This window comes from Coloeus monedula (genome assembly GCF_965178545.1).
Source record: "Coloeus monedula genome assembly, chromosome: 2".
Lineage (NCBI taxonomy): Eukaryota > Metazoa > Chordata > Aves > Passeriformes > Corvidae > Coloeus > Coloeus monedula.
This window is the reverse complement of record NC_138782.1, coordinates 91,152,304-91,171,529: the sequence shown is the minus strand read 5'-3', so window position 1 is coordinate 91,171,529 and position 19,226 is coordinate 91,152,304. Positions and strand designations below refer to the sequence as shown.

Below are 19,226 nucleotides of genomic sequence, written 5' to 3'. Positions count from 1 at the left end.
TCACCAAGATACCAAAGATCTTGAAGCGCTTCTGCAGATTTGGGGGAAAAAAAGCAACTAAACAAGCCCTTTAATTTATTCCATCCAACATATTAAATTGGGTAAGCCTCATTTTTCTCATTAATACAGAAATTACTTAAAAACATTACTTTCCTCCCTCTTTCCTAGTTTGGATCAAGTCCAACCTTGCTGAAACAATTGCACTGAGTCTAGAAAGCAGCACTATATATTTAGCATTCACTATGTTGTGCCTATCCCTACAACACTACTACTGAGCGACATAACACTTCTTTCAGTGCCTTGATACTTTCTTTGTAGTACAGATGGCACCACATGTACCATGCAGGGCTGACAGCCCTCCCATGAAACAGTGTGGGATTGCATTAATACATTATTCCTAGGTTTTAACAGAGGTACTCAAACAAGATTGATCTACTCAATATTTCCAATTATGTGCATAGGTTCACTTTATCCCTGCCCTTCAGACTGCAGCTTAGGAATAAATGCACACACAAAATAGGGCCATTCCAAACACAAGTGATCAAGTGAGCACACCCAAATTAAACAAACATATTGTCACATTTCTACTTATTTCTATTTTGAAGACTTAAACACATCCTGATTCTCACTTCTAGACTATCAAAATACAAGGTTCTTCTTTTATCTAAAATGCTGCATGACACCTACCTGGCAAATAAAATTATTTCTCAAATTGGCCTCAATTCAAGTAGAAAGACACCTACAAGTGGATTGTAGATATTTGTGTACTCAGAAAAATGGTATAGCTTATTTTAGTTCCAGTCATTAAAACCTGAATTGTTCCAGTCGAATTGCAGCAAATCTTGTAAAGAAATCTTCAGAATACTCTGTGCTGCCATCCCATCTCTACCCTGTCCCGTTGCTTCCCACCCCTCTGCTCCTCAGCTGTCACAGTCAACCTAAGCATGACCTGTGCAATGTCCACCCTTTCCTTCAGTTTGTGGACAAGAGGGTAAGGAGTATTCCCTCTCAGATTCCTCTCCAGCATTGCCATGTCTTCACAAAATCTAAAAGTTCAAGTTAACCAGTGGCTTGGAACACCTAGGAGATGTCTAAAGACAAGTGCTTACATACATTGTGTATTCATTATTTTTTCATTTCCACTCACAATTAAAGGAGCTACAACTTGCTAATGCCATAGGAAACAGGTAAAAGAGTTCATTCAAGTTGTCTCATGACTTACCTTAGAGTTCTTCGTTTAATGTAAAGGAAATTAAAAAGTTTTTAAAATACTGCATTGTAGGTACACCTTTGGCTTGTTCTACTCATATCACCCTGTCAATGAACCAAACTTCCCTTGAAGTATTTTAAGCACCATGATGATCACCCACAGATAGTATGGAATGTCACCAAATGTGAGAGAATACGATTATCTCTAAGCCAGTAACAGTTCCGTTTTCACTGCATTGCAATTTTGCTGGGCATAAATCCTGCACATCTCTCACATTTTCCTTGGTTTGGGTAGATATTTTTTGTTTTATTTTGACAACAGGGATATAAAGTATTTATGAGTGTAAAAGCTAGCAGGGATGTGGTTTACAGCTTATACCTATGGAAAGTACAGTAAAAAGCTATAACCGTGTTTTGGTTTACTGTGGTCAAAAGTGGTTTGTGACCAGCAATACCTCTGATCAGAATTTGTGCAGCGTGTAATTGTAACCATAAAAGCTCTGTATTACTGAATTCAAACCTTGCAGGAGCTAGAACAGGACTATAGGGGAGAAAACTGTTTGCTTTAAGGACTGATTGGTTTGGATGTTGCCCAGAAATTTAAATTTTCATTTAATCGGGGTGGGAGGTCGTGTTGGAAACCACACAGCCATGTTTCATATGAACTTTGAAGGCATGGAGGGGCTGTATTGCCCCACGACCTCAGCAGGGCCTTGTACTGTCTGCAGAATGGCAGCAGTGGGAGCGCACGGCAGCCAGGCTGAGAGCTGCTGACTGACAGCAGCATTTATTAAAATGTCATCTCCTAATTTTCACACTGGATATCTGTTGTCGCGCAGACTGCCCCGGTATCTCACGCCAGCGGGAAGAGCCAGAGGACAACCCAACCCGCCCTGGGGAGCAGGAGTGACACAGCGGGAGGGGAGGGAGAAAAAGCTTACCCAACCATACCCAGCTGTAGCAAAATTTAAAACAAAAAATAAAAAGAAAAAGGGGGGTGCCTTGCTTGTGGCAAAGCTTTCATGAACCTCCCCCGTCTGACCCCACCCGCTGCTGACGGTGCCGCTTCAGCCGCTGTCGCCTCGCAAACTCCGCTCTCAGCCGGGGCAGCGTCGCTCCCGCAGTGGGCACCGCGCCGGCTGAGCCCCATCAGGTCTCCATCCTTCCCCGTGCGAAGGCGGCAGCCGCCGGCAGCCGAGGGAATGGATGCGGCCGCGCTCGGGCACAGCCTTATCTCTGGCAGGGACCAAACACGGCGTTAATTGCAGCCGCGCTGAGAAAATTGCTATTGTTTCGAGTCAGAGGCGGGCGGCAGTTTGAGAGGGTTTATCCCGGGAGCCCCGTATCAGTTAATCTGCATCGCGGGGCCGAGCCGACAGCTCCTAGGGCTGCGGCGAGGGGGAGGTTGCGCTTTAGAACAAAAAACAAGAGGAAGGAGATCAAGTGCGAGCTTCCCGCCCCGGCGTCCCCGTTTCCCTCGCTCCTCGCCCGCGGGTTTTTCTGACGCCGGGGCGCAGCCGGCCCCAGCGCTGGGAACGGGGGCCAGGAAAGCCTCCCGGGCGCAGCGAGCGGCGTTTCTGGGACGCGCTGGGCGCCGAGCCGCCGTAGCGCGCGCACCGCACCGCGGGCCCGCCTGCCGGCGCCGGGGGGCGCCGCGCACACGCGCGGAGCGGGGCCCGAGCGCGCGCGCGCAGACGCCCCCCCCCCCCCAGCGGGCGGCCGGGGGCGCGCGGGGTTGGGCGCGCGCGGGGCGCGCACATGCGCGCACTCACGGCGCGGCTCCCACGGAGGCGGGCGGGCTCCGCGCGCGCGGGCGCGCAGGCGGGCGCGCGCGCACGCACAGCCAGAGCCACACGCAGCGGCACAGACGCGCTCCCGCTCCCGCTCCCGCCGTACTCCCTGCGCGCCCGGCGTTCGCACCGCTCCCCGACATCGGCAGCCAAGGACCCCCCCGCCGCTGTCCGGCCATTAGTGCCTGAGGGGGGAGGAGGAGGGAGGAAGGAGGAATAAGTCTATTAGTAACAACAACAACAACAAAACCCACCAACAAATCCGCACTAGCGCCTTAGTCCTTCTCTCAGACCGTCGACTGCCTGGCCTCGCCGTGCATCGGGCTGCTGTGCCGAGACTTTGTTTCCAAGTAAAAAAAAAAAAAAAAAAAAGCCAACAACAACAAAAAAAAACCAAAACAACCTTCGCTTGCTCAGCCACTTCCATTTTTTTCCCCCTGCAGTCTCGCTGGTTTGAGGTGGTTGTTTTTTTGGTTTTTTTTTTTTTTTCCTGTTTTGTTTTTGGGTTTTTTCTGCTTTCTTTCCCTTCATGTGGTTGGATTTGGTGGATCCGGAGCCAAAGCTGATTTTTTTCCCTCGGTGGGGTGTGCTTGTGGCGTGCGGGGGTTTTCTCGCTGCGTTTTTTATCTTCTGCTGCTTTTTAAAATCTTGGTTTTGAACCTGAGCCGGGAAAAATGGGAAACGGTGCTTCCGTCAGAAGGGGAATCTCTCCATCACTGTTGTTGGGACGTGTGCCTGTGGTGCTAGTGTTCTAGAGAAATAGCCTGACAGCTTTCGGAGTGGAAGGTAAGGGTGCCCGGGGCATTTCCATTTCCCGTTTCCAGGGATTACGACTGGAGAGCTTTTAGCTTGGGATTCCGGGGAGGAGGCGGCGGAGGAGGGGGACAGGCTGTTGCTGAAGGATAGAGAGACAGCACATACGAAATGATCTCCGCATTTACTTCAGCGCTGCAGTTTAAAAGTTAGAGAAGTCCGTCTTGCGACAGGTCTGCTTCCGTGAGAGTAATTTCCAGCGAGACCGAGAAAACCTGAGGTTTGTGCACGATTGGGGTAATTTGTATGGGGGGTGGGGGGAATTGTTAGGTTAATAGGAAGTTAAAATAAGAGAAGTCAGTGGGTCTTCTGCTGGGGGAAAAAAAAATAAATGGAGTGATGGCGCCGTCTATGTTCGGCTAAACTACAGTGTCACCTAGAAAATCAGTTCGGGGAATATCCAAACTAAATGCCCGTTTCTTTTCGGCAGAAGAGTATTCTCCCCCTTCCCAAATGGGGAACCTTAAGCCTCTGTGGCCATTCTTTAACTCCCTCCTTCATGGAAAAGAAAGATCTTTTTAATGTGAGTGTCTTTATCCTTTCAGCGAGCAGGTTCATTCTACATCTAGCAATGCTGCGAACTAACTGAATGCTGCCGGCACACTCAAGTCGTGTGTGTGTGCATGTGTGCGTGTGTAATGCACACAGGGAGAGAGGGATTAAGACAGTGCTCTTTTTCAATAGCCTTGCATGAACAAATGCACAACTAAAATGAGGGCTATTTGATTACATTTCTTCATAGAAAACAGCCTGACACTGCAGAGGTCTTTATTTTTCTAGTGCAGATATTACATAGGAGGGAAAAAGTCAGAGGCTTTTTTTCCTTTTCAAACAGAAAAGCAAATAAGCTCCCTTTCTACTTTCCAGATTATAAAATTAATCCTTTTTCATGGGTGGAATTCTTAATTTAGACACTTATTGTCACATTGGCTTTCAACGCCTACACCATCCTGAATAACACTGCGCAGAACTGCATTGCCTGCAAAGTGCTTCAGCAAAGGGGAAATTGTTTCCAGAATTCCCAATAAGTTTCTCTTTTTTAAAACCTTAAGTGCTGTACTAGCCCTGTTTGGAGAAGGAGAACCATTTTATTCATTGAGACGGATGCTCAGAAAGGAAAAAATCTGACCATGTGGATAGACCCAGCAGCAGCTCTGCTTTTTTTTTTTTTAAACCTCTGCTATAAAGAGGGTTAGAGTTGGTGCTGCTTTTTGCCCATTTCAGGATTCAGAGTTTGCATTATAATCTAGGAGATACGAAAATCTCTTCAAGGGAGTTTAATCCAGTGACTTGCTGTGTGTTATGCAATGGGAACCAGAAGATGCCTTGCTGTTTGGTGAGGAGATGAAAAGCTAGGCAAAGACACACATCAAAACTCAGTAACAGTGCCTTACAGAGCAACAGTGAAAGAGACTGCAATCTAGAGAGTTTTGAAATTAGGTTGGTATCACTTCCTTCTGCTTGCATTTAAGAGCAGAAGGTGAAAAGCTACTCATTTGTAAGAGATAAGCAACTTTCCAAAGGTTAATGCTGAAAACCTTCAATCCAAAATTTTTGGATATCATTATAGAGGTAAATATAACTCAGGTTTGCTGTACTAACCTAGGCCACTGTTAAAAGAACAGAGCATGTGGAGACTGTGAGGCTTGGCAGGTGCAGTAAAACAGCTTTATTTGGAGATACTAGTGGAGAAAATGTATTATTTTCTTGCATTGTTCAAGTGCATGGCTGCAAAACACAGGAGCTAATCAGACAGTACAAGATATTCGTAATAAGAGGGCAAGTGCAGTCCAATAGGTGCAGAGATCCTGCTGTAGCAGAGCCAGTTATATAGAGCTACTGATTGTAATACTAATTCTGTGATCCATTTTGTATAACCTTAGAGGCTGAAGCACATTGAAATTATTATCTTAAAAAGCTGGCATTTAGTGGTCATGTTAGACCAGCAGTAGTTTCATCTGTCTTTGTTTCTTTCTTCAGTAGTGTCAAAATTTTATTAATACATTAATCTCAGTATTTGCTGCCTTTTTAGAGACCTCTGTGTACCAGGCGGCCAGGGTGAAGACATGTAGACATATGGGAGATAATGTTCCATCTGTAACAAATAGTAATTGGTGCATTTTTAAATTATAGCTATAATAATTCAGTTTTTTCTCAGACTTAAGAGAAAAATAATATGCAACAACAAATTCTACCAGCTTTCTTGTTCTATTCTGGTGGAATTCTGCGTGTGCATATTGTATATGCACATACATAACTACAGCAGATGACTTATTTACTTTTTGAATAAATTAATAAATAAATTTCTCTTCTCTTCTTCTGTCAGGTAAGGCATATAGGTTTTTACTTAAGTTGAGCAGTCTAGTCCACGCCATGATGACTAAATCCTAGAGAGGAGAGGACATTCCTATTAATAATCTAATAGATGTTGAGTTTTAATTTGTCTGTGGAGGACGTGTCTGTGGCGATGGCCACGTGATGGCGCTGTGCACACAGCGGCAACCCCGGCCCTTGCGTTATAAAATAAAAATTACCTGCCCTTCTTTCTGAAAGGGGCTCTAACTGCAAGCTTGAAAACAGCTGGCTCGAAAATTGTAAGGAGTTTGGTTTTCTATGCGTGAAGAATTCTACTTGCATTTTTATTTCATTTCATCTCCTGCAGGCCAAATGACATAGGATGAAGGCTGTTCGTAATTTGCTGATTTATATATTTTCCACCTATCTACTGGTTATGTTTGGATTTAATGCTGCCCAAGACTTCTGGTGTTCCACGTTGGTGAAGGGGGTCATTTATGGATCGTATTCTGTAAGTGAAATGTTTCCTAAAAACTTCACAAACTGCACTTGGACGCTGGAAAATCCAGATCCAACCAAATATAGTATTTACCTGAAATTTTCCAAAAAGGACTTCAGCTGCTCCAACTTTTCCCTCTTGGCTTATCAGTTTGATCATTTTTCTCATGAAAAAATAAAGGATCTTTTAAAAAATAACCATTCTATAATGCAGCTCTGCAATTCCAAGAATGCTTTTGTATTTCTGCAGTATGATAAGAATTTTATTCAGATACGTCGTGTCTATCCTATCAACCTCCCAGGATTACACAAAAAAGAAGAAGACCAAAAATCCTTCTTTGAGTTTTTGGTGTTGAACAAGGTGAGCCCAAGCCAGTTTGGGTGCCATGTGTTATGCACTTGGTTGGAGAGCTGCTTGAAATCCGAAAATGGGAGAACCGAGTCCTGTGGGATCATGTATACAAAATGCACCTGCCCTCAGCATTTGGGAGAGTGGGGAATAGACGACCAGTCCCTGGTGTTGCTCAATAACGTGGTGCTGCCCCTCAACGAGCAGACGGAAGGCTGCCTGACCCAGGAGCTGCAAACCACCCAGGTCTGCAATCTCACCAGAGAAGCCAAGCGGCCGCCAAAAGAAGGTAGGTGCTTCTTGGAGGGGGGGCTGAATGCCATGCCAGTGTGTAAGTCCTGCTGCCAGCTCTCCTTAATACTCACATTCGTTTGAGTTGCTCTCCACTCTGGCTCTCCTCTAGATGAGGCGAAAGGGCTGGAGAAGGTGCACACTCCCTCAAAGCAGGGAAGGCTGCATTTTCATTTCTAAACGGGCCTAACCTACAGCATATAGTTCTGCTGAGCACTGTTGAAACTCCTCACAAGTAGGATCCATCTGTTCTAAGGCCCCACTTACAGTAATGCCCACAGGTGGTGAGCCAGGAATCACTCTTCCCCTCACCACCTCTTTACAGCAACCACCCAACTGCAAAACCTTGGCCTTCTTGATATGATCCCTCGACTTTGCAAGGAAAACATTTCCAAAGGCATGCAGGCAACCTGACCAAAAGACCAAGAGATTTACCATGTTCAGGACACCTGGTCCCTGGGCCAGACCTCAGCAACCTACAAACAAACCAAGAGCAAATGCAATTCCTTAGGGTGAACCCTCTGCCTGAGATGCCTGGAAAGGCGAGGCACTGCGCAGGCAGGACATGCTGGTTTAACCTCCTGGGAAGCTCTGTGATGGGGCCAGTGGCTGTTGCTGCACCCAGTCTCGGCTCCTGGGGATGAAGGCATTGCAGTATTAGCGAGGAGGGGGTTGATGTGTCATTCCCAGCAGCTGCTCCAGTCCCAGCTTCATGTCCCTGCTGGAAAAAGGGACGGGGGTGTTTTGGAAGGGTGGGAAGACAGGGGTCCAGCAGGTAGCATGGCAGTCCTCCACCCAGCTCCTCTGCTACATACCTCCTGTTTTAGCCTGATATTTTGGGGAGGTTGGGGCGGGGGCGATTTTTAGAAGGGCTTTGAGGGGTTGTGAGGCAGGGAAGGCATGGGTTGAACATAGATGGGGGCTCTGGATGCAGCCTGTTGGCGAGGGGGTCCTTCAGAGCTGCCGTACGGGAATGGGGGGAGGGGGAGGATAAATCATCGAGCCTGGGGTATTGCATTTTAATGCAGGAAATGTTCCCTCTCTCCTTGTTTTTTTGCATAGCCACAAAGCTCTCAGTCTGTGGCGAGGCAGTGCCAAGCTCCCAGCCCCCCTAATAGAAGTTGCTTTGTGGAGGAATGTAACATTGACACGTTGTTAGGAGAGGATTTTCTTTAAGGGCAGCCAAGCCCCAGTGCTGTGGGAGAAGAAAAGCTGAACTTGCTCCAGCTGCCGCCGTGCCAGCGGCCAAGGGCAGGGCCGGGGGAGGGGAAGGCTGGCGAGTGGGACACTTAGAGTGTCCTGCGGCTCCGCGCCTCTCCCGCCACCCAGCAGCCCGGGATCAGAGCGGTTCTAACGGACGGGGGAAGCTCGGCTGCCGTAAAAATTTCCGAGAGAAGCTCGTTCAGTGGCAGGGATGGTATTTAACACCGTTTAGAGCTAATTAGTGCCCGGGGAGGCGGAGGCAGCCCCGGCCGCAGCAGGCGGAGCCGGGCGGGAGCCCCGGGCGCTGCGCGGGTGCGCGGAGCTCGCACCGCCCGTCCGCGGCCGCAGCGCTGGGTGGGAGGCGCCGCTTGCGCCCCTTCAGCCTCCGCCGTGTGAGTCATGGGAATCACGGGGGAGCCACGGCCCCAGCTGGAAAACACAAACACCGCAGACCGGAACGCGCGCAGGAAGCGCAGTCGGAGTGCGCGGGTCCAGCGGGACCCTGCGGAGGGGCGGGCGGCGCATCCCCCCCGGCCCCAGTGCCGTGGGAGGCACGGCCACCGCGGCCGAGAGGCGCATCCATCCCTCGCCCCTGCTTCTGATTCCCGTCCTAAGGCACCGGCTCCCTCGTGGAGCGGGGGGCGAGGGAGCGCCAGCACAGGGAATGCTCGGGCCGCCGGGGGCCCTCTCACATCTTGCCCCAAAATACACTAAATTCCAAGGGGATGTGTGTATTCAGGTTAAAGCATCTGTTTCAGAAATGTACTTAGTTGAAAGGACAGAGAAAGCTGAGGGCGAGCATTTATTTGGATTTTTTCTTCCCTTAAATTTTGAAACACGTTTCCAGCATATTTTGCTTCCTATTTCAGACGTATTTTAATTCTTGCCCCTACTTACAGATTTTTCTGCATATTAGCTTTAGAAATGGCATTGTTAGAGAGGGTGGAAGTTTCGTTTGGTAGGTGGAAGGTTTGATTTGCTTGTTTTTCACTCTGTTTAGTGGGGGAAGTTTTGTATTGATGAGAATTTTTAGAGTATTAGAATTATTTCAATATTTAATTGCTTTAATGCACTTTGAAATTGTTCATCAGATTTTTACTCGAAGTTATAATCACTTTGCAAATTAAGCCTTACAGTACTTCTCAGTTATCAGTAAGCTTTTGTCTTCCATTCAGTGTCTAAAGCATTTTTTCCCTTTCCTCAGAAGGCTGAAATCTGTGACAGAGGTGTGTTGAATCTTTGTTTTCTGTAGATACAGTTGCACTCATTAAACACATCAGTCAGGTGTATCTGTATGCAAAAAGCTGGTTTGTGGTTCAGATCAAGGCCTTACTGAGGGATCAAAATGTAGACTGTTCTTGCTACAAACATGATGCAATTTATCACTTTTGTCAGCGAACATTAAGGCAAGAAATAAAAGTGTTGTTTTCACAGACAAGCTAGTTCAAGTTAGATTGGGATAGGTAGCATAAATAAGGTAGACCAATAACTAAGAAATGGTTGTTCGGGTTCATAGTGGCAAGTGAAATTACAGTTTTAAGTTGAGTTTTAAGGGGAATGGAGTTTATTCTTGAGAGAGTGCTCTAGATTTGGTTAAGACTGTGTTTTATGAATTTGTGTATTATTTTGAGGTTATGTACTGACATTGCCTATAAATGACTTATGGAAAGGAATTGCAAAGACCTGACAGGTTTCTAAGTATTATGCGAACCTTCCCATCCATCGGATTTGCTTTCATCAAGCTTGACTGTATGAAGTGCAAAATCTTTCCTCAAAACTATTGCCAGTCACATTTTAGAACCCTTATGTAAATAGAGAGCATTTAGATTAAAGCCAACTGTTTCTATTTTGAACCTCTGTTTTGAAGATTTTTGCAATTTTGAATATGATAAATGGCTTAGGAAAATGGATGAAAGTCGGTATTTTTCCTTTTTAAGAGGTGTTGAATCTTACAAAAGATGTGACAAGTATACAATGGATCATTGTGTTTCTAAATGTGCTGAAGTGTTGAACAATAAAAGGAACTAGGTCAAAAAAAAAGAAGCTGTAACTATTTCTTTCTAATAAAATGGTTTGAAAATATGTGGTTTATTCAGCTTTTTTTCTGTAGGCAGATCATCTTTGGCATCATTGATTAAAACAATATTGAAAATTGCTACAGTTTCACTTAGTCCCAGTTTCCTTGTATCTACATCCTTTTCTGTGGCCTTATATTTGAGATGCTTAGCCTGGATCAAAGCATTGGCAAATAGATCTCCGTGAGTACTCTGGAAGGGTCCTAAATTTAAGGGCTCAGGGGAATTTTTCCCCTTGATCTTCAGTGCTGTGACTGAAGTATGTCATAAACTTTCTGTCAGTAAGACAGGGCTCAGTTCCAAAGCTAGTAGACATGTAAAGACTATATGTATGTAGTCAATCCAAGAGAGAATCAAAAAATGTTTTTTCTTATTGTGGCCATTGCAAAACCATAGTATTATTGTGAGGTTTTATAACAGTTACTTAGACAGAAATTATAGAGAGTTTCCCCTTGTGTTTAATGCCAAATCTGACAAGGTTCCTCCTAAAACAATGGAAATAATTCTTTGTCCTGTGGCTTATATCCAACAGAAGAAGAGAAGGGATGTTCACATTAATTAAACCTCAGCATTTGGAGTTCCAGGCTTAATCTTGTATCTCTTGTTTAGATAGTCTAAAATGATCTTAGTAGGGATATTTTATTACGCTAGAAGTGTAGCATTGGTCTACTTTGTCAGAAATTCTAAGAGCACACTGTGTACCAGCATCTCAGTATTCAGCAACTGATTTATTTTTTTCCAGATTTCAAATCTGAAAACAACACAGAGATCTTAACAGAGGATTTACTGTGATAGATGTGCCTTTAAAATAATAGTTTATGCCACACTGTTGAGTAATAGTAAGATGTAGGATGCAAATAGTTTTGTAGAACTTTCATGACTTGTATGCATTTATTTATATGCCATTCCATGAATGCCCACTTCCTGTTGCACACATCTGAGATGAATTCCTAATATTCATCACATACCCAGAGGTCACTAGCTTGGTGAGTAGGCTGGACATCCCTAGTCAGAAAGTCATAGTCAGTAATACCATGTCATATCATGGCTGCATCAGAGGATTAAAACTGTTAAATCAGTGAAGGATTTGTCTAGTAAGATCAAAAATTGCAAAATGGAGTCTTAACAACCACCTACTCCTATAGGAATATTTAATATTTAGTGTGCAACAATTTTTTATGACTAAAGTAAAATTTAGAAAATCAAAAATAAATAAAACAGTTGTCCAAAATATTGAATGAGTACAGTAACATACTTGAAAGAGGCTTAATAATTTTTATAGCCTTCTGCTTGCAGTGGCCCTTTTATTCATGAGTTCACAGGGATAAAGGAGGATGAACACTAAGGGAAAAACACACTTTTAAGCTTTGCGTGAAGAGTATTTTTCATTATGTTTTACAAAATATTGTTTAAAAACTTAAAACTGATATACTAAAACAAGTGCTTACTGTACCACTTATGAGCAGTTTTAAGCAGTTTGTTATTACACTGTAGTGAGCAGTTTGATCTCTGTGAAAATCTAGACTGTAAAGAAAAATAATTTCATGTAAAAAAATTTTTTTTGGCATAAATATTGTTCCTGCTAAAATGCTTATGGAGCAAAAAAACATCATAGAAACATCCATAGAATCAATTAAAGAGATCATGTTTGTGAGTCTGGTTCTCAGTGGAAGGAAATATTTTAAAATCTCCCGTGGATTCCTGTGTGCTACATAATATGTCCTATTTTGACTTATTTTGCTAGAAGAAAATGATCACCCTAAAAATTTATGCTTTTAGTACATATTTGAGTCATTCTGAACCACTCATAATAGGGTGCTTTATCAAAGTCATGTGAGTTTGATTTCAAATTCTTTTTTTTGAAGCGGTGCACTGTAGAAAAAGCATTAATGATCAGCACCTCCTTTAATCAAAAAGCCTTTCCTTTGGTTTAAATTATTATATGTGATTATCACTAGTGACTGTACTTTAGTTTGTGCTGTATTGATTATCTCCACCTGATTTATTTCAGTAAACTATGAAAATTCTTGTTTTGACGTAAAGTTTAGAAGTCTGTGTGCAAGACTAATCAACACTTCATGTATGTGTATGGAATTCAGTGGGATTTGGATCAATCCGTAAGTGCATTCTCTGATGCTTTGAAAAAGGAAAATACCTAGACCATTTCCTTCACGCTACAAAACAGCCTATATAAATGGCTTTGCTTCCAGTTATTTAAATCCTTTATTAGTAGATGCACTTCTCTCTCTTTCTCGGTGGTAATTTCTTTGGTATCACAGATTCTATCAGTATTTTGTTAAGCACTTCTTACACACTAGTGAGATGGCATATTTATTTTTTGTGAAAAGTCAACCTGTTTCAGTCTGATGTTTGCCTTCGGAGGGATCACAGGTGTTCTGTATAGGATTCGAACACCAGTTTTTCATCAGCTCATTGCTTGTTTGAAACATGCATGACTTCAGTTGCATAGTATGTTATAACCCAAACTGGGATTTTAGTTTCCCAACCTGTCATTTTTTCTTGAATTGAACCTCTATTTGTGTACATTATTGCACTCAGACATTGGAAGGCCTGCTCTCAACTGGACATAAACGCTGCTAGAAACTACTCTATGAAGCGCAGGATATAAATAGAAACAAGTGATAAAGAATGGGCAAGGTATAGAAACAAGTGTTCAGAATGAAGTCAAAGCAAGTATCCAAATTAGGGGCAGAATTTGAACTCCCTTGCTGCTGCCTCCAGTGAACAAGTGCTTGATAGTACTGAGTACTGTACCATCAGATATTTCAGACTGGTCATGCCTTCTTTGTTGGCCTTTCTCATACCAGTAAGCTGTGCCTTTTGTCTTCAAATTCTTCCATTTGTCTGGGTGGAGAAGGTCCACAGTATGTTTAGTGTGTTTTAGAACTTGTCCTCTGATTTTCTTGTGCTTTTTGGCAAATGTGGAAGTGTTCCAGTATAGAACAGTCATTAGCAGGAGTTGATGTAGATTCTTCTTACATAGTGGGATTTCAGTTATTAAGTCTTAGTGACATTACATGGAATTATATTATGACATAAAGCAGGTACTGCATTTTTTTATTGTTATGCAGTGGTTTATACCTACGTATTTCTATTTTATGTGTTTATATAAAACAGTGATTATACAATGTTTTACATTCAATCTATTCTGTGCTCTTTTTAAAGCAATTTATCCTCTGCTGTTCAAATCTCTCCATATTGCTGTTTCGTTTAGTTTTCTACTTGCAAAAGCATGGAAAAATCTGCTTTGTGTGTGGGTATACACAGAGGAATTTTAGGAGGAGACTTTCTTTTTCTCTTCTTAGGGAATTAATTTTATGAAGTTTATTCAGTTGTGTTTTATCAAAGGATTCCAACTCAAAGTTGTTGTAACTCTCAAATTGGAGTTTAGTTGTTCATTTATAAATATGCAGTAATTGTAATAAAACAAAGGTCACTGCAGAATTCCATTGAGCATTATTTACATTCACTGTTAACAAGAAATATAAAATGCTCTTTAGGACAGAGAAAGTTGTACATGATATAAAATACAAATTTACAAATTATGCATCACTGATTTTATTTATTATGCATCACTCTGAATATTTCAGATTTTGAGCCCTTTCTGATGTTAGTTTAATCTCAAGAGGAAGACAATCAAATTTTTCAAAGTCCTTCTCGGTTTTGTTAATCTTTTAGAGAAGTTATAAATAAAGTTTTTGTCAAATTACTGACACAGTTTTCTGATGGACTAGACACCATTGGAAGTAATAAAAACAGTCAATAATAGTGGGGTATGAGATCCATGTTGTTACTTTGCTCTGCAAAGGCCAAATTATTGTCCTTACTCAAGACAAATTCACCATTCCATGAATATAATTTGGTCTAAACGCAGATTAGATTAAATCCCACCAAAGAGGTGTGAAACAGTAATAACATGTTTGTACTACCAAAAGTAAATTATTTGATAATTTTTATTTATAAATTCTTTTTTATTCCCCCTGTAGTTTTACTTTTCAAACCATCCTTGACCTTTGATGAAGTGAAGCAGATGTACTTTAAAGAAAACTCAGTTGTGTAACTTCTTGTGGATTTTTTCCATTTTAACTGGTTATTCTGTTGTTGTGTGCTTTATTTCAGTTTCTTTACCATAATCTGGAGGGGAAAAAAGGCATATGATGCACTCAGATTAGTATTTCTTTGATGGTGCTGGAAATGTGTGCAGCTGAAATTTGGAAGCAAGCTATTTTCAGTAATTAAGTTCAAATTTTATTTATATCTCCTAGAAATGACAGAAACCACAACAAAAATACAAAATTTGAATAGCATCCCTTTTTGTTAGCTCAATAGAAAGTTGGTGACAATGGGGAGAACATGTCATCCTGTTTTGGGCAATTTTCACTACTTTGCTCTCTTTAATTCTTCAGAAGATGTAAAACATTTTGGGAGCTGACTGGTACCTGTTGTTCTTCATGTACTGCTAGCTCATTCTTCAGTTACGTAGGGATACACTTTATGTTAAGTAGGAATTTGTTAACCATTGTCACCAACTGAGGTATGCTATAACAAGTTGCTTGTGACGATCTGAGGCCCCATTGTGGCTTCACTCCTTTCCCTTTGCTGAGTTGTGTCAGTACACCAGCCCAGCAGAAAACTACTCTCCTTGGGTTCTTCAGTTGTATGGTCTTGATGTTGGGCAAGTGTGCTATAATGGCCCAGCTAATCCTCCACTGGAGCCAAAAAGTGGCACAAGAAAGAGCTGGGGAGAACAGGGATGCTGCTTCAGCACAATTTAGATTTGCTTAGGAAAAAAGATCTATCAAAAAGTGGTTGATACATGTTACCCTTGCCTGCTCTTTTGGACATGTTAGCAGCCAATTGCATAATACCGTGTTTCTAGGCTGTTGCACTGTGTTTGATTACAGTATTACTGGCAGATCCTTCAAAACAGAGTCCAAGATACATGTTTGTCCAGGGCTTCCCACTGGCCATTAAAGACTGGTGCAGGTCTCTGTGAAAGTGTGCACAGAGTGCTTGGGGATAAGTCGGCAAAACCTTTGTAGCTCATTCCAGTAGTGGAGTTAGTAAGGGTTTAAATTGCAGATTAGAAAATCAGAGAATCTAATTCATGTTGTTTATTGGTTATGAGAAATATTATTGCCCATGCTTCCTGCAAGAATACTTTGTCCTGAAAGGCCTTTGGAAAATCTTAAGTCTCAGTATTTCATGTGAAATATTTCTTTGAATCCTAAATGGTTTGCTTTTTTTATAGTGTTTACTTCTCTATCCTATTATTTTCATTCCCTTCTGTACTGTACACAGAGAAGATTTTAGTTGTCTGCAAAGCTGGGCACTTGAGCTTGAACTGTAGCGAGTTGTGTTTTTATCCTTGGAAGTGTTTTGTTTGTTCTGTGGCATTGGCCAATATCTGCAGTAACTGGCAAACATACAGATGCTCCGTACTGGTGTGTTTGAAGGTTGACAGATGTGCTTCACACTGACAAAGGAGAGGAAGGAAAATGTTCAGCACTGCAGGTGTAATGTGAGTACACAGCCTTGTCCAGCTGGTCTGTCTGCATCAAGTGTCTAGGAATTCACTAATAATACAGAGAGGATCATAAAGTTTCACTCTCCTTGGAAGGGAAGAAGGTGCCAAGGCTGGGATATTAGCCAATCGCAGCAACTGATAAAGCTGTGAGAGTTATGTATGGGTCCATAGGACTTCAGTGGATGATGCTATTATTTAGGTTCATAAATGCAATAGATACTGGTTATAACTCTTGAAGCAGAGTTATACTCAGAAAAGTTTGATGGTTATTGACCTGGGAGAATTTAATGTACCTAAAAATAATTGGAGCCTGCTCTGGAACCAGTGTTTTCCTGTCTCTTAAATTAATGTTCAAATTATTATGTATTCACTGAATTTTTAATATTTTCATGAAAATTGGAGTAGCTTCATAATTGGGAAAAATCAACACTATTCCTGTTCCTTGACCAGACAGAACCTTCTGAGAAGCAGAGCCACTGAGTCCAGATTGCTCCAAGTGCTGCAGCTGTTTACAGGGCATTCAGGTCGGGTTTGGCAGTTTAGACACAGAAGATTATGAATGGAGGCTGCCCTTTAAAAGGAGGATGCGCTCTCTGGTTGTGTCTTGTGCAAAGCTGAGGCAAGTTGGTATGATCCAAGATTACCTTTTGGATTCACTCTGCTCAGGAGTTTGCTACTTCTCGCAGTGAGGCAACACCCAGACCCTTGTGTGCACCTTGCTCATGTTGTCTGAAGGCTCTTAAATACCAGCAGGTGTGGGGTGCCCTCAGATGAACATTTTGGAGGTCCCCATTGTGAATGGGGGTCTTGAAAGTGATGATGAGGCATGTAAACTTATTTGATTTCTTTGTAAATGCTTTTTGATGCTTCTGTGCCTCAGTTCCTTTCCCTGCTGTGTTGTTATAATAGTACTGCCTTGCCTTCTGGTAATATTTTAAGTATGTCAAAGTTTTGCTTGGCAATCAGTATTCCAGTTACTTAGCATATATAGATTATGCCATTACTGCTAAACTAGAAAGTCTTTTTTTCCCCTCATAGTTCTGATGAATATCAAATCCATGTTCTCTCTGAGTATTTTCTGGTGGTTGAAGTGAAGGTGTGAGTTTATTGGTTGCTTTGCATAAAGAGATGAAGAGAATGAAGGACTATGAGATTTATCTACTATTTCATGTTTTTAAGCTTTTGGAGAATGGATTTTTGTCCATGTGAAGTCTGAATTGTTGCAAAAGTAGGTTTTAGTCTGGTAACATTATATGTACAGTAACTTTACAATAACTGAATTTCTAGAATAAATAAGACATGACAGAGTATCCAAGCGTGCCAGGATGTAGCATCTAAATGTTTTTCAGACATGACTAAATTCCTGCTTTTGTGTTCACTTGTACATAAATAAACTCAATGAATCAACATCATTATTCATGTAAATGGGATTTAATTAAAAGCAGGTTTGCTGCTAAATGCCCTCAACTGAAGATGTGGGTTCCTGAAATACATCTAATCAATATTAGAACAGGAAACCATTATTTTATTATTAAAAATATTTTCTCTAAATATTATTAGAAATTAATCCCAACAACAATAATAAATTGCAGTCAAACAAATCAATAAATATCAATAATAACAACTAATTTACTATATATGTACTGCCTTATGTAAGTTCAATAAATATTCTTCGCTTTTTTTATCTTGGAACCCAGTTTTGTCTAGTTCCCAGATCTGCACTGCTTTAGCTGCTCATCAGTGTATTATTTGTTAGCTCTGGGATCCCCAAAGCCATCTTTTGCCTTTCACTGGCCCTTCCAGATCTGTGCTGGCCTGCACTGCACCCATTGTCTCCTGCTTGGACACCTCTGCTCTCAAAGCATTCCCTTTGTCAGCACTGTGCTCTTCTGCCCTGGATTGTTGTGCTGGGGTAAAATAGGTACATAGTTCTGTACAGAATATCTGTTTGTTGCTGCCCTCTATAAAAAGAATATGGTTCTACAAAGATAAGCAAAATTTAAACAAATCAGGCAATAGCTGTCTGATCATTAAGCAAGCTGAACAAAGCTTCAGGAAGAACAAAACAAGTTCAGACAATACTTGACATGTCCTGAGGCCTTTTAATGGCAATTGCAGTGCTGTATTTATTGTGATATAGGGCTACACTAAAATACATTTAGAATCACGAAGAATGGCTGTGGTTATTGTCATTGTACTTTTTTTCACCTTTCTGTTGAATGTGTCCAGAAACGCAAAATTTTAGCATTCTAAAACATGCTTTTTTTTTTTTTTTTTTTTTTTTTGCTAGATTAAAAAAAAAAAAAAAAGTAGTGTCACATTATTGATTTGACAAATGGTATCGCACTAGACGTATCTGGATAAAAACAAGAATCTGTTTAGGAGCGGCTGGCTGATTTTTGGCTATGACTGACACAACTGCTGTAGAAATAGATGCTTTCTACTTCTTGTTTTTGTGTAAATTTGGGATTGTATTTATCTCTAGAATATGTGTCTGAACACAAAGTTGACAGTCATTTGAGATGACAGCCGCTGTCAGGGAGTTCTTCCGAAGAAGAAGGCATTAAATTACGAAGTATTGGAAGATAATATTTATTATAATATGAACTGTGGAAGAATATATGCCCCTAAAATATGCCAGGATACATAGTAGAGGTTATCAAAAAATACAACAGAAAGATCATCTTAACAAAAGAATTTATAATTTACTCAGATGTCAAGATGTGAGAACTGCAAAACAAGTATGCAGGATGTTTTGACAATCTACCGAAACATTGCCTAGCAGTTATTAGTTTTCAGAAGTTACTAGCTGCCATTTTTAAAAATCCTAACTGAATACCTTGCAGTAATGCTGTGGCATAATTTCTAATGATTTTTTACATATCTAAGGTCTGATTTCTATTGTGTGTATACTTCAACCCCAGTATTTCACTTCAAACTGTTGGATGTAGAAAATCATAGAAAATAATTTTACATTAAAATCAATGTGGATATTTTCAATGATCAGGTTGCTATTATTCTGGGTAAGACTGATCTCAAAAAATGCAAGTTATTTTGCTAGCAGCGCAGAATGTTGTGAATTGCATAGTTCTGTTAGCATAGGTCTTTGTTACATGTCTGATACCAACCAAGAATTTAGAAGTCCTGTCCAGTCT

The 19,226-nt window shown here is 41.7% G+C and overlaps 1 protein-coding gene across 1 annotated transcript in view; it reads left to right on the top strand.

Annotated features, from left to right (window-relative positions):
• Positions 1 to 6,489: 6,489 nt before the first annotated feature.
• The window catches only part of ADGRB3 (adhesion G protein-coupled receptor B3), a gene marked incomplete at both ends in the record, with an annotated part of 447,304 nt that continues 434,567 nt past the window's right edge, over positions 6,490 to 19,226 (top strand). Inside the window, one exon of the mRNA XM_082302615.1 lies at positions 6,490 to 7,243. Coding sequence (XP_082158741.1) covers positions 6,490 to 7,243 — 754 coding nt within the window. The remainder of the gene's footprint in view (positions 7,244 to 19,226) is intronic.